This window comes from Aristolochia californica, unplaced genomic scaffold, assembly GCF_029961685.1.
Source record: "Aristolochia californica isolate CCGP_79_NKW_82.1479 unplaced genomic scaffold, dmAriCali1.0.hap1 SCAF_4, whole genome shotgun sequence".
Classification (NCBI taxonomy): domain Eukaryota; kingdom Viridiplantae; phylum Streptophyta; class Magnoliopsida; order Piperales; family Aristolochiaceae; genus Aristolochia; species Aristolochia californica.
Genome location: NW_027182103.1, coordinates 7,495,746 through 7,510,390, shown reverse-complemented (window position 1 = coordinate 7,510,390; position 14,645 = coordinate 7,495,746). Strand labels below are relative to the sequence as shown.

General features: G+C 39.8%; 1 protein-coding gene across 1 annotated transcript; it reads right to left on the bottom strand.

Moving 5' to 3' along the window:
* Positions 1–12,208: 12,208 nt before the first annotated feature.
* Positions 12,209–14,195, bottom strand: LOC137963073 (uncharacterized). Its single transcript, XM_068810253.1, has 5 exons — positions 13,938–14,195; positions 13,056–13,785; positions 12,730–12,866; positions 12,498–12,590; positions 12,209–12,409 (listed from the first exon to the last, which is right to left on the bottom strand). Exons 1-5 carry the CDS (start codon positions 14,193–14,195, stop codon positions 12,209–12,211), a joined length of 1,419 nt encoding a protein of 472 aa, XP_068666354.1.
* Positions 14,196–14,645: the final 450 nt, after the last annotated feature.

Here is a 14,645-nt window from a genome sequence, read left to right as displayed (position 1 = left end):
AATAAAATATTTCACTTGAGAAATGTTGGAGACACCCATACATCAGTATGAGTTAACGAAAAAGGAGAGACACTTTTAAGTTCTAGACGAGGTGAATATGTAGACCTTTGATGTTTACTCATTTGACATGCTTCACAACGAAGGTCTAAACGTGCTTTAGGAAAAAATATGATGAAGATATTGGGTGGACGGATGTCCCAATTGGTTGTGCCATAACTTGGTTTCAGTGTCACAGGTGGATGTAGTATTTATTTGTGGTTCATCCAGGTAGTAGAGGCCCCCTTGTTCACGGCCTCCACCAATCACCCGCTTCGTTGTAAGATCCATAAACACACATGAAGTGGGTGAGAAAGTGATAGAGCAATTAAAATGTTTGGTGAACTGACTAACCGATAAAATATTCAAAGGGAAAGTAGGAGCGAAAAGGATACCAGTGAGCACAAGTAATGGTGTAACAGAAGTGGATCCTTTTCCTTGAACTTTAGTTTGTGAACCATCAACAATGGTAACAAATTTATGTAAAAGACATGGAGAAATTGAGTATAGTAGATGTCTGTTACCTGTAAGATGTTCAGAGGCTCCTGAGTCAATTATCCAGGATGAAGAGGAGGCATAAAATATACCTGAAGCGGTGGTGGTAGAGGTGGGTGAAGAAGTACTTGGGGAGGACCCCATCATGGTCCTCATTTTCTAGAATAGTTCATAGTCTTCATCAATAAAAGTATGCTTTGGAGTTGTTGTGGTAGACTGCTCTACCTTTGTATCACTCACTAAGGCTTGGTTAGCATTATTTTCATTAGCTTTATAACATCTTTAGCGAGAGTGGCCCAATCTACCACATATAGAGCATTCTTTCAAGTGAAATCATGTGTCTCTAGTGTGGCCATATCCCTTAAAATGGGTGCATTGCTTCCCATCTATTCAGTCAAAACCAGTCCTTCCACCTCTTCCTCTTCCTCCTCTATAAAATCTGCCTCGGCCTCGGCCTTGCTCAGATGGTGTTATCCTATGTGCTGAGTACATAGCGGATGGTATTTCAATAGTAGAGGGAGAAGCGTCTGGAATACGGAGAAGTGTAGCACATACATCTTCAAAAGTGGGAACTGCGGAAGAGCTAAGAAGGTGAGTCTTAGCAACTTCAAGATGCAGTTTAATGTTAGCAAGACATATGGTAGTAGTAGAGGCCTCTTTCTATTTATGTTGGACAGAGATATTTATAGAGGTTGGTTGGGCAAGTTTCCATTCTTGAAGAAAGCCTCAAAATCGGGCCAAATATTCATGTATATTGTCTCCTTGTTTGGTGGTAAGCATCCGTTGTAAAATATCATATGGCCTTTGTAAGTTGTCGGAGTTTGAATACAGCTTGGCGCATGTCTCCAAAATTTGTTTAGCCGTCTCTAGATGAATGACATTATTGGAGACATGTTCCTCCATACTATTGATAAGCCAACTAATAGCCAATGTATCCTCCTTTAACCATTTGGTATAGAATATATCATCTTCATCAATATGTGGTCCACGGTTGGTGAGATGACCAACTAGGTCCTTTGTGATAAGAAACAGACGAACAAATGTGGACCAGTTCATAAAATTTGATCCTCCCCGTAAGCATATAGTGGTGATTCTGAGTATGTCACTCTTGTGATTCAGCGATCGTAGGCAAATCAAGTAAAATACTTCTCCAATCAAGTAATCAAAATATGACCAAGTGGAAGGCTTTAACCAACTTGGTTAATGGAGATGCTTAGCGTAAATGCTATGTAAGTAATTTTAATGGATAATGACTCATAAAAGGCTCAATATCATCCTTCTTTATCCAGAAATCTTGCTCCCACAGATTTATAAAAAAAAACCATTATGCACTAGTCTTGGTCAAAGTATTGTGAAAATCAACAAAAACTGCCTTGATAATCTCTACTAATCAAAGATAATCCAAGCAGCATATATTCTCATAATTTTATAAGATGAAAACACGCATAAGGACATCTCTAAGCCACATCTTAATACCAATGTTACAATGTGGGGCCCACCATGGTGCTCGAGCTGGTGGGACCCACCGCGAGGACGTAGGTCATCAAGAAGAATCCTAGAAGACTTGGGACACCAAGAAGAGTCCTCTCCCAAAGCAAGCTCGAGTAAATAAATCAAGAAGCAACACATTCAATCCCGAGTTTGGTTCTCTCTCTCCCTCTCCTTGCTTGGTGCAAGTCATCCTTTCCCCTTTAATTGTTTCTGCTCTACCCGAGAGCTCTTCTCCCCTTTTCTCTTTTTTTATTTATTTTTTATTTTTCTCATGATTATGGAAAAGGGGTCCTAAATTCAACATAGTTTTAGAGCAACATATTTAGGATCCCTCGACAAAAATTGCTCTTGAAAAGTGATGATCAACACCACTCAAAGAAGGCTCTTGTGAAGGAAGACTAAAGGAGTTTTTCATATTGAAAATTATATATTGGCGGAAACATATTTGAGCCTACTTTCCAAAGAAGAATGATTTGTTCCAATCGGAGTTATATACAGAGAGATATCGATATTTTAATGAGTGAAGGTCAGATTGCAAAAAGGTTTGAGCAACAACAACAATCTTCAGATTTTGAGGTATTTTTTGCTATCAAGAACTAGACTTTATATGAAGAAATATATATCAAAAGAAAGATTTGTAAGTATATTTTCTTAACTATTCAACCAATTCTCTCTATGATTTTTTTATAAGGAGATATTGATCTTGGAAGAGTCTATGGTTGTTCTGGAAAAACAAGAGAAACAGAACTTAGTTCGGCCAGATGATAGAGACTGAAACCTATCAGATTATTTATCTCATAATAATTATATTTTATGTAGAGATAATATACTTGGATGAAATTTATTTAAGTCTATTTTTAGAAGGAGAAAATTTCATGTCAATCTGATCTATATTGAAAGATATATTCGAATTGGAAGAATCAAAGGTCATGCTGGTATTCTATTGTATTGAAAAATTCGAATTTATGCCAATTGTTTTGCGTCACCACAGAATTTTTTTCGTGGGATAAGATTTCCATGATATTGAAGATTTCTATTGAGCCTCTTATGAGTGGTTTTCTGGAAAAAAAATATAATTAGCATTGATGCTATATTTACATATACCGAGTTGATTGAAGAAGTGCTGCTAGGTGAAATTATTTGAAGTTTTTTTGAAAAAGAAGAGCCTATCATGGCTGATGAGAATATGAGAAAAAGAAGAGGTTATAGTGCTGGCCGAACGGATTATATTAAATGTACTCATTGTAAATTTTGGGGCCACACTATAGACTAGTGCCGTTATAGGCCATGCACTTACTGTGGTAGATATGGCCACAATAAAGAAATATGTTACAAAGCAAATGACAAGTCAGAATCGACAAGGGCTAATCAAGCCCTCCTAAGTAATGCACAAGAAAACAATCCCCCAACTTCACAAAAAAGTATTACTGATGAAGAGTATGAATTATTTTTGAAGATAAAGACCATGCTAGAGTCTTCTCCTAGCTCCTCTGCCACTACTGCTGCCACTACTACTTCAGGTATGCTATTTGCCTCCTCTTCATCCTGGATAATTGATTCAAGAGCCTCCGAGCATCTTACGGTAATAAAACTTTATTAAATTCCTTATCTCTGAGTCTTTCCTACAAGTTTGTTACCATAGTTGATGGTTTACAAACAAAAGTCCAAGGAAAAGGTTCCACTTCTGTCACCCCATCACTTCCGCTCCATGATATTCTTTTTGTTCCTTCTTTTCCTTTAAACTTACTCTCTGTGAGTCAGTTTACAAAAAAATTTAATTGCTCGGTCACCTTCTCACCTACTTCATGTGTTATTCAGGATCTTATAACGAATCAGGTGATTGGTAGAGGTCATGAACAAGGGGGGCTCTACTACTTGGACGTGCCAAAAGTCAATATGGTGTCTACTACTGAGAATGAGACACGTTTATGGCACAATCGGTTGGGACATCCTTCCAAACAATCTCTTCATTCTATGTTTTCATCTCTTCAAAAAAGGTCAGAATTCAGTTGTGAGGTGTGTCAGTTAAGTAAACATCAGAGGAGTACATACTCTCCTCGTCCAGATGTCAAAAGTACCATTCCGTTTTCTTTGATTCATAATGATGTCTAGGGGCCTCTAAGTGTCTCTAATATTTCACAAGTCAAATACTTTATTACTTTTATTGATGATTTTACTCGCACAATTTGGTTGTTTACTTTTAAAGAGCGTTCTGAGATACCATCTATTTTTAAATCTTTCTATGCAATGGTACTCGCACAATTTGGTCAGAAGATAAAAATCCTTCGGTCTGATAATGCCAAAGAGTATGTCTCAAAAGACCTTGACTCATTTTTTCAAGAGAATGACATTATCCATCAAACATCATGTGCCTATACTCCTCAACAAAACGGTGTAGCCGAACGAAAGAATCGTCATATTCTTGAGGTAGCTCGAGGTTTTTTATATGCCATGAAAGTCCCATATTTTTATTGGCCCCATGCTGTCCTTACAGCATGCTTTCTTATCAATTGCCTACCATCCACTATTCTTGGGAATAAATCCCCCTACTCTAAATTATTACCACATGATGATCCGTTCGCATTACCATTGAAAGTCTTCGGTTGTCAATGTTTTGTCCATAGTACTTTGCCTAGACACAGCAAACTTGACCCTAAATCTCTAAAATATATCTTTTTGGGATACTCTCATACACAGAAGGGTTATGTTTGTTATAGTCCCTCTTTGCAATGTTTATTTGTGTCCAGGGATGTAACATTCTTTGAAGACTCATCATATTATTCTGATAACGCTCCATCGGGTATGTCATCAATACCAAATTCTCCTAGACTGGTTGTGCCTCGTGATACAGAGATTGATCAGCCCCCAGAGACAATGGCCGATACCACACCTGTCGAGTTGTCGGATCCACCAGAGGTAAGTCCTTCATCACCAGTCATTTTTGGTCCTCAATTTGATACTCGCCCTATTGTTATCAGAAAAGAACCGCGTTCATGCACTCAACCTTCAACTTCTCATCCTATTTCCAATTTTGTGTCTCATCATCACCTCTTACCTTTATGTTGTCAATTTCTTTCTTCTATTTCCTCCAAATCTGTTCCACAGTCATATCAGGAGGCTCTACAACATCCAGGGTGGAAGGCAGCAATGGATGAAGAAATGAAGGCACTCAATGAGAATCATACATGGTCACTGGTTCCTCTACCTACAGACAAAAAACCCGTTGGTTGGAAGTGGGTTTATACAATTAAACATAATCCAGATGAGACTATTGCACGACTGAAAGCTCGACTGGTTGCTAAAGGATACACTCAATGCTATGGCATTGATTATGATGAGACATTCTCTCCAGTGGCAAAAATGACCTCGGTATGTATAATATTATCCTTGGCAGCTAATTCATCATGGCCAATATATCAACTGGATGTCAAAAACGCCTTTCTCAATGGCGATATAAAAGAATAAATTTATATGCAACAACCACCTAGATATGTGGTTGAGGGGGAGTTCGTATGTCACCTTAAAAAATCTCTATATGGGCTAAAGCAATCCCCATGGGCATGGTTTGTAAAATTTAGTCAAGCCATCATACGGGAAGGTTTTTACAGATGCTCTGCAGACCACTCAGTTTTATTGAGAACACAACAAGAGGTAATGTGATTCTAGCTGTTTATGTTGATGATATCATTTTAACTAGAAGTGACTCCGAGGGCATTCAAAAAATAAAAGAAAAAATATGTGCTGAATACAAGACAAAGGATCTTGGATTACTGAAATAATTTTTGGGTATTGAGGTCTTACAATGTAGACATGGGATTATTCTATCCCAAAGAAAATATGCCCTCGATCCACTAGAAGAAACAGGTATGTTGGGATGCAAACCGGTAGACACTCCTATGGATGTAAATACAAAGTTATATGGAGGCACTGGAGAAGACGTGGACATTGACAAATATCAAAGGTTAGTAGGACGTCTTATTTACCTATGTGTAACGAGGCCAGATATTTCGTATGCAGTAAGTGTGGTAAGTCAGTACATGCACAAGCCACAACTTGGTCATTGGCAAGCACTTGAGAGGATACTACGTCATCTGAAAGGGGCTCCTGGAAGGAGGCTCCTCTATAAAAAACATGGACACTTCAAATGAGGGATTCTCGGATGCAGACTAGGATGGATCCTCAGATGATAGAAAATCTACTTCTAGGTTTTGCACGATGGTTGGAGGAAATCTGGTTACATGGAAAAGCAAAAAACAGAATGTGGTAGCACGGTCCATTGCAGAAGCAGAATATAGAGCCATGACACACACTGTAAGTGAACTTTTATGGATAAGGTCCTTTCTCACTGAATTGAGATTTTATAAAGAAACTCCAATGGATCTATATTGTGACAACTAAGTAGCAATACATATCGCATCGAATCTAGTCTTCCATGAGAGGACAAAGCACATTGAAGTTGATTGTTACTTTATACGAGAAAAATTCCAAGCTAGTCTATTATCCCTGAAGCACATCTTCTCACAAAATCAAGTTGCAGACATCCTCACCAAACCAGTCACTAAGATCATGTCTACCATATGCAGCAAACTAGGTGTTTATGACGTCTTCTCACCCCCAGCTTGAGGGGGAGTGTTACAATGTTGGGCCCACCATGGTGCTCGAGCTAGTGGGACCCACCATGAGGACGTAGGTCATCAAGAAGAATCCGAGAAGACTTGGGACACCAAGAAGAGTCCTTTCCCAAAGCAAGCTCAAGTAAAGAAATCAAGAATCAACACATTACATTCAATCCCAAGTTTGGTTCTCTCTCTCCCTCTCCGTGCTTGGTGCAACTCATCCTTTCCCCTTTAATTGTTTCTGCTCTACCCGAGAGCTCTTCTCCCCTTTTCTCTCTTTTTCTTTCTTCTTTTTTTTGCTCGTGATTATGGAAAAGGGGTCCTAAATTCAAAAACCAAAAACTAGTAGCATAAAATTAATAATATCATAAATAAATACTTATCACTTAAGCTTCAATCTTGCTTCATAAGGAGCCTTCTATGAGCTGCTTTTAATCATATCTTCATAGAGCATAATGGGGAACATAAATTGGTAGCTCTGATACCATGTTGAATTTAGGACCCCATGAATAATACCTCGAGCAAGGGGAGAGAGAAAGAAAGAAAGGAAAAAGATAAGAGCTCTCGAGTATAGAGAGAAAAGAAGGAAAATAAAGGAGAGTAGAGAGATAGCACTTCACACGAGAGAAAATAAAAAAAATAAGAAACTTGCTTGATATTTCTGAGTTATAATCACCCTTATTTATAGTTGAGGAGGTTATAGATTCCATGTACAACTAACCTTAGAACTCCTAATTACATTCCAACTAGAACTCTCTAAGATAAGCCTATTATGATAAGATTACATTATCTATTTAAGAGACTAATTTAACTCAACTACAAATACTTCTTTAAGGACGTGAATCAGGCTAGAGATCCAGCTCGTCGTCTTATCTTGTGGGTTCACATGATCTTCCAGCTCGTGTTATCTTTGTGGGTCCCACTTGATCTTCAAATCTTCTATTTAATTCTAGCACATGTTCCTTATCTCTTACCTAGAGTCACTTTGTATGAGGACTCTTGTTGACACCTCTCGAGCTCATGGTGGGTCTTTTGGAAATGAGTAAGGGTAATGTGTCTTTTTAAGTGATAAATATGACACCTATCGTAAGGAAAAGTTAAGCCATGCTTGGGTTAAGAACCAGTCACGAGTTCTTGAGTTTTTGAAGACCAGAAGGAAGATTTGAATTGGTATTGAGTGATTAATTGATCTACTCCACTTAAGGTATGATTTTTGGTTTATTTGGAGTTTGATTTAGTGGCTAATGTAGTGGATAGGAACTTATCTTTATTTGAAAGTGGCTGGTATTTGAAAGAAGGCTGTTCAAATTTGATTATGTGGATTATTTTTAAAATTTGAATAATGGATATTTTTGGCAAACATGAGCCTCCTAAGATTGGGGTTTCAGTTTGAATAAAAGTTTGAATTTTTGGACTCTTAAGGTCCTTTTTGAGTTTAAAATTTGGATTGGGAGGAAGGCAGCCACCTCACTCTGGTTACCTCTTTTTTTGGACAGCATATTATTGCTTTAATTGCTTCTCAAGCTTGATTAATTGGATTATCTCAGTTCTACTTCAGTCCATATTAGTTCTTCAATGTTGGATTATAGCAATTGTGCCATCTTAATTGGAGTTTTAGTTTGATTGGATCTTCATCATATCATCCTCTTGTTTGTGCTTTACTAAGCATTGGTTGACTTAAGATAGCTGAAGGAAATACAAGTAGTAAGAATGACATACTCAAAATTACTACTATTCCCTTAAGGGGATTGTCCAATAATATTAGTTGGTCTCAATCGGTAAGAAGGTTTCTTATTACTCGTGACCTTCTTGGTCACTTAACCATGCCTTCTCTACCAATTGATGAAGAAAATCAATCCTATCTAAAGTGGGTTAAGTATGAAAATTTGGTAATTAGTTGTCTTATTAATAGTATGGAAGAGCATATAGCCAACAATGTTGTCCACTTAGAATCAGCCAAACAGATTTGGGACACTTGTACTAAGTTATACTCTAGTACAACTTCTTTACAAAAGTTATTTGATGTATTGCAAAACATGTTCAATACTAAGCAAGGAGACAATATTCATGAATTTTTGGCTTGGTTAGGGGTTTACTTCAAGAGTGGAAGATTAATCAACCCTACACCACCATTATTTTGGTTTATGAGAGGCAAAAGGAAGCTTTATTGGCAGAAATTTCTTTGACAAGTATCAAGTCATACCTTGGAGTTGCTAAGACACAACTTCTTAACTCCTCCACATTACCGTCCTTTGATGAAATTAGTGCCAAATTTTTGTGGATCCCTGGTCCTTCTCTTAATTCAAGTAATAAGGTACATCTCATGAAAAAACTCTTCAATTGAAAGATGATAGAAAATATATCAGTTAAATCGCATTTGAGTGAGTTTAGAAGGATCGTCAATTGTTGGAAGATGGGCCCAAGCCCACACGACTATGGAAGACCCACATATCTAAGTGTGTTGGAAGATGGGCCCAAGTCAATAAGACCAAGGAAAGCCCACATGTCCAAGTGTGTTGGAAGATGGGCCCAAGTCCATAAGATATGGGACCCACCATGATCACGTGAGGTGGCATAAGAAGTCTTACCCAATAAGAAGTCTAACTGAGCCAAAATTATTATGGAAGCAAGTCTCACAAAAGAGTTTCAGTTTAAAGGTGTTTTAGTCCTGTTAGTCTTCTATTTATATTGGATTATTTAATTATGCTAGGATTTATCTATAAGTGTTAGAGTTTGTGTGTAATTAGGACAAAGGTAGTTTAATTGTAATGGGACTCTACTACCTTCCTCTATTATAAATAGAGGTTCATGTACTTTGATTACATCAAGTCAATGAAGTATTTGAGTTTATTAGTTAGGAAAGAGGTTTCCAAAGAAGACTATTTATTTTGAGTTGCTTTTATTGATCAACTATATCAGGAAAATATCTCTCTTACCCCTTTTTTAGTTAATATTTTTGGTTACTACATCTATGTGTTATGGTCCTTAGCCATGGATCTAGTAACTCGGCGAAGTCCTTGTGGATTCAGCACGTCAAGAGGGTTCTTGATCAAAGTAATGATGCAAGACTCTCTTTTCCCTTGCTGTTAGCGTGAGGCTTGAAAAGGAGTTTCCTTTTCTTAAAATCTCTACGTAATTAGGAGATCCAAGGTTTTGTTCGTGACCCCAACAATGGAACCCCTTCGTGAATTCATGTCAAAGGTGTAGGGTTTCTATCTTGAGCATTACTATGACTAACGTAAGAAAAGATATGAATTCTAATCTTACTACACTCGGAAAAGAGGTTAGATTTACCTCACTAATCTGTTGTTCGATATCCAACCCAAAACACCTTCTCTTCCTTGTTCGGAATGATGGAAAGATCCTTCCTTCCTTGCTGCTAGTTCGTAGAAGAGCCACAAACCCTTCTCAAACTTCGGAAAGGAGTAATTAACTCTCTTCCTCTCTTGATCTCGAACACTCTTAATGCAAGCAGAATTCAAGATGAAAAGAAAGAAGATCAAATCAAGCACATACCTTTGGAGCTCGTTAAGGAGAACTCCCAACCCTAGAGTTCGTCGAGGAGAACTCCCAATCCTGTTTAATCAAATTCTAGACTTCTCTATTTTTGATTTCCTTACCCTTTAAATAGGGTTTTTGACGTCATATTGTTTTAGGGCTAAAAATACCCATTCTTCCCCTGCGTCCCTACTCATTACATAATTAATGAAAAATTAAACTGAAAGCAATATAAATTATGAAAGTTAAACTAGTGACTTAGTGAGTCATGTCCTCCTCCATTGTGTAACTCGATGTGCTTTTGAGTCCATAACATCTGCCTCCCCTTGGAGAAAGAACTTGTCCTCAAGATCATAAGCTGGGTAGACCTGTTTGAAGTTGTCGAGTTGCTCCTAGGTAGCTACTTCCGGTTATATATTCGTCCACTGAACTAGAATCTCCCACTGGTCGTCAACCAAATGTGCGCATAACACCACCAAGGGGCGTCTATTGTCCACCGGAGGTAAAAACGGAATGGAAGTAGACGGTGATCCCGTATATAGTTTCAAGTGTGAAACATGAAACACATCATGCAGCTTGGCCGTGGCTGGTAGTTGAAGTTGATAGGCCACCTGTCCCACACGCCGAATAATGGAAAAAGGCCAAAAATATTTGGGGGAGAGCTTGTGGTGCGTTGCTCCCGCAATGGACTACTGATGGAATCGTTGTAAGCGTAACCACACATAGTCCCCTACCTTGTAAGAAACATCTCGGTGTCCCTTGTCGTAGACATCCTTCATGCGATCTGCGCCAGGTGTAGGCGATCTATAATTGTCTGTAATACCTGGTCTCGATCCATGAGGGCCTGATCAATGGCGTCCACAAGGGTGGAGCCTCTAGTATAAGAGAGAAGGTGAGGGGGCTCCCGTCCATAAAGAACCTTGAAAGGAGAGGATTACAAAATGGAGTGGAACGAAGTATTGTAACAATATTCAGCCCATGGTAGCCATTCAACCTATTTCTTCGGCCGATCTCCCACAAAGCACCGGAGATACATTTCAATGGTGCGATTAACCACCTCAGTTTGGCCATCGGACTGAGGATGATACACGGAGGAAAACTTCAATTTAGTACCGCTCAAGCAAAAAAAATTCCCTCCAGATAGTACTTGTAACACCGTGTCCCGATCACTGACAATAGATTTTGGTATGCCGTGTAATCGTACAATCTGCTTAAGAAAAATTTGTGCCACTCGTGAAGCTGTAAATGGATGAGCTAATGGAATAAAATGGCCATACTTGGAAAACCGATCAACCACCATGAATAAAACTAACTTCCCGGCTGACAATGGAAGACTCTCAACGAAGTTCAGGGAAATATCGGCCCAAACCTGGGTAGGGAGGGTGAACGGTTGTAGAAGACCGGTAGGACTCAAATGATCGGATTTGTCGCGTTGACATACCTGACAGGCGGAGACATATGACACAATGGAGGTCTTCATAGCTTGCCAATAAAAATCGGCTCGAATGGGCTGTAAGGTTTTCTGAATACCTTCATGTGTACTATCATGATAAGCTGAAAAAATGGCTGGAATCAACTCGGACGTGTGGGGAAGGTAAATTTGCCCTTTGTAACAAATAAGGGAATCCTTAATGGACCACTTAGAATCCGTAGTCCCCCTCATTAACCTTTTTGTGCTGCTCCTGTAGACCAGGAAGCGTGACCTGTGCATCACGCACCAACTCTAGGATGAGGAAACGAGGCCGATTGATCACACATACGAGTTGCTGATGTTCAAAACGCCTGGACAAGGCCTCTATTGCCTTGTTTAATCTCCCCGCACGGTATTCAATCGAGAAATGAAAACCCATTAACTTACTGATCCAATGCTGTTGTGGCAAAGTTGTGAGGCTCTATTCAAGTAAAAACTTGAGACTAGAATGATCAGTACGAATGAGAAATGCATGGCCCCATAAGTAAGGCCTCTAGTGTTGGATGGCCTTGGCCAATCCGATTAATTCCCTCTCATATGCAGCTAATTCGTGATGACGAGCTACCAACTGTCTGCTGAAATATGCAATGGGATGAGACTGCTATTTTGAAATGGCCCCAATACCCCCTCCTGATGCAACATACTCAACCACAAACAAGTCATCAAAATTCAAAAGCTTTAAAACAGGGGTGGAGGCGAGAGCATTTTTTAGGGCCTCGAAGGACTGTGAAGCCTCCTCAGTCAACTGAAATGAAATCTTTTTAAGGAGATTTGTCAAAGGGGCTACCATAGGCTCATAATGCTGAATAAATTTGCAGTAATAACCCGCTAGACCCAAAAATCCCCGCAGAGCCGAGCACACATTGTGGATGTGGCCATTCCCGAATTACCTGGATCTTCTTGGGATCAACAGTGACTCCCTCATGTGATATAATGTGGCCAAGATAAGCAACATGAGATGCTGCGAAGGAGCATTTTGATTTCTTCAAATAGAGTTGATGTGCTCGTAATAGTTCAAACACAATCCTTAAATACGATGCATGCTCCTCTCGGGACTTGCTATATATGAGTATATCATAAAAAAAAAAAGAGTACGAATTTTCGAAGGTAAGTGCTAAATACCTCGTTCATCAGAGCTTGAAAAGTTGAAGGTGCATTGGATAACCCGAATGGCATAATCACAAACTCAAAATGACCGTGATGTGTGCGGAATACTGTTTTCTCAATGTTGGCGGGCTGCATGGGCAGCTGATGATATCCTGAATGTAAATCCAATTTAGTAAAGACCCACGAGCCATGTAATTCATCTAGGAGCTCATCCACGCCTGGAATCGGAAACTTATCCTTCACTGTTCGGGCGTTTAATTCCCGATAATCAATACAAAATTGCCATGTGCCATCATGTTTCTTCACAATCGAAATGGGTGAAGAGAATGGGGATCAGGTACTGTGAATAAGGCCTTGTTGCAACATCGCTTGGCACTGTCTCTCAATTTCGTCTTTCTGTAGGTGTGGATACCTGTATGGTCGAACAACCACCACGTCAAACCCTGGTTTCAGACAAATCCGGTGATCACAATGCCTCAAAGGACGGAGCCCTGAAGGCTCATGAAAGGTATCAAAAAACTCCTCAATAAGAGTATCAATAGTGCTATCAGGAGTGTCCCGGGTGTGCATAGAAAGAAGGTGATGCTGGTTGTCTAGTTGACTCCCCTGTAAGAGCACGTGGCTACCCCACAAAACAAAACTCATAGTTAATGCAGAGAAGTCCCACATAATGGGTCCCAATGTTTGTAACCATTTTATGCCCAATACCATATCAAAACCCGCCAGAGGAATGATAAAAAATTCAGCACGGAATAAAGAAGAGCCAATAGAAAAATTTACCGCCTTGTTGATCCAGTAGCTAGGAACTTTCTCCCCATTGGCCACGGAGACTGTGGCCGTTGGATGTGGTAGGATCTGTAATTGCAGTTGCTGAGCCACAGTTAAGCTAAGAAAGTTGTGGCTACTTCCCGAATCCACTAGTCCCACCAGTTCCTGATCGAGGACCTGAGCTCTGACTTGCATAGTTTTGGGCGGTTTCTGCCTAGTAATGGCATGCAAGGATATTTCTGGTGGTTCCTCCTCTACAATCTCCTCCATATCATCTGGGTAATCTACTTCATCCACTTCTAACTAAAACAACCTTTTACACTGGTGACCTATTCGATACTGTTCATCGCAGTTATAACACAAATTTTTTGACCACCGCTCCACCATCTCAGCACTTGTCAATTTTTTTATATACCGAGGTGGAGGATTACTAGATCTTGTATCCCCTGCCATACCCTGGGTGTTTCTCTAAGGAGGTGTTGTTGACTGGAACGCCTGAGAACTAGTTTTTCGTCGTCCTTGCCAAGAGGAGGAAGTGCTCCGCTCCCCTTGCCACGCTGATCGTCTGTGTTGGACCTCTGGCGAAGTTCCATTGCCAGAGCTAGATTCTTTGCTCTGGCTAAGTCGACGGGTGCATGTAGCTCCGCCTCTAGCCATAAGGACTCATTAAGGCCTGCCGTAAATAAATTTACCTGCTGATCCACCCGAACCATCCGGCCTGCCCTTGCTAATTTTTCCTAGAATTGTTGTTGATATAGCTCAACTGAACCAGTATGGCATAACAATACCAAATTCCCCAAAGGGTTGCTGTAAGCTGGAGGACCAAAACACAGTGTATAATTCCTTAAATTCTTCCCAGTCTACCAAAAATCTATCTACCTCAACTTGTCGATACCAAAGTTGTGCTTCCCCAGTAAGTGGGAAGCAACCAACCCTACCATATCATGAGCTGTTGTTCTTTGGTGGCTACAATTTTTTTCACACCTATGCAACCAAATCAACGGATCTTTGGACCATTAAAAGTAGGGAAATCAAGTTTAGTATACCTGGGTAGAGTGCCTCCTCCCTGGTTGAAGGGTCCTTGTTGGCCAAGGAAACCGGTGCGCCCAACCAACTCATCTCCCCCTCTGTTATGTGACTGGTCCTCTCCTCTTTATTTCGGA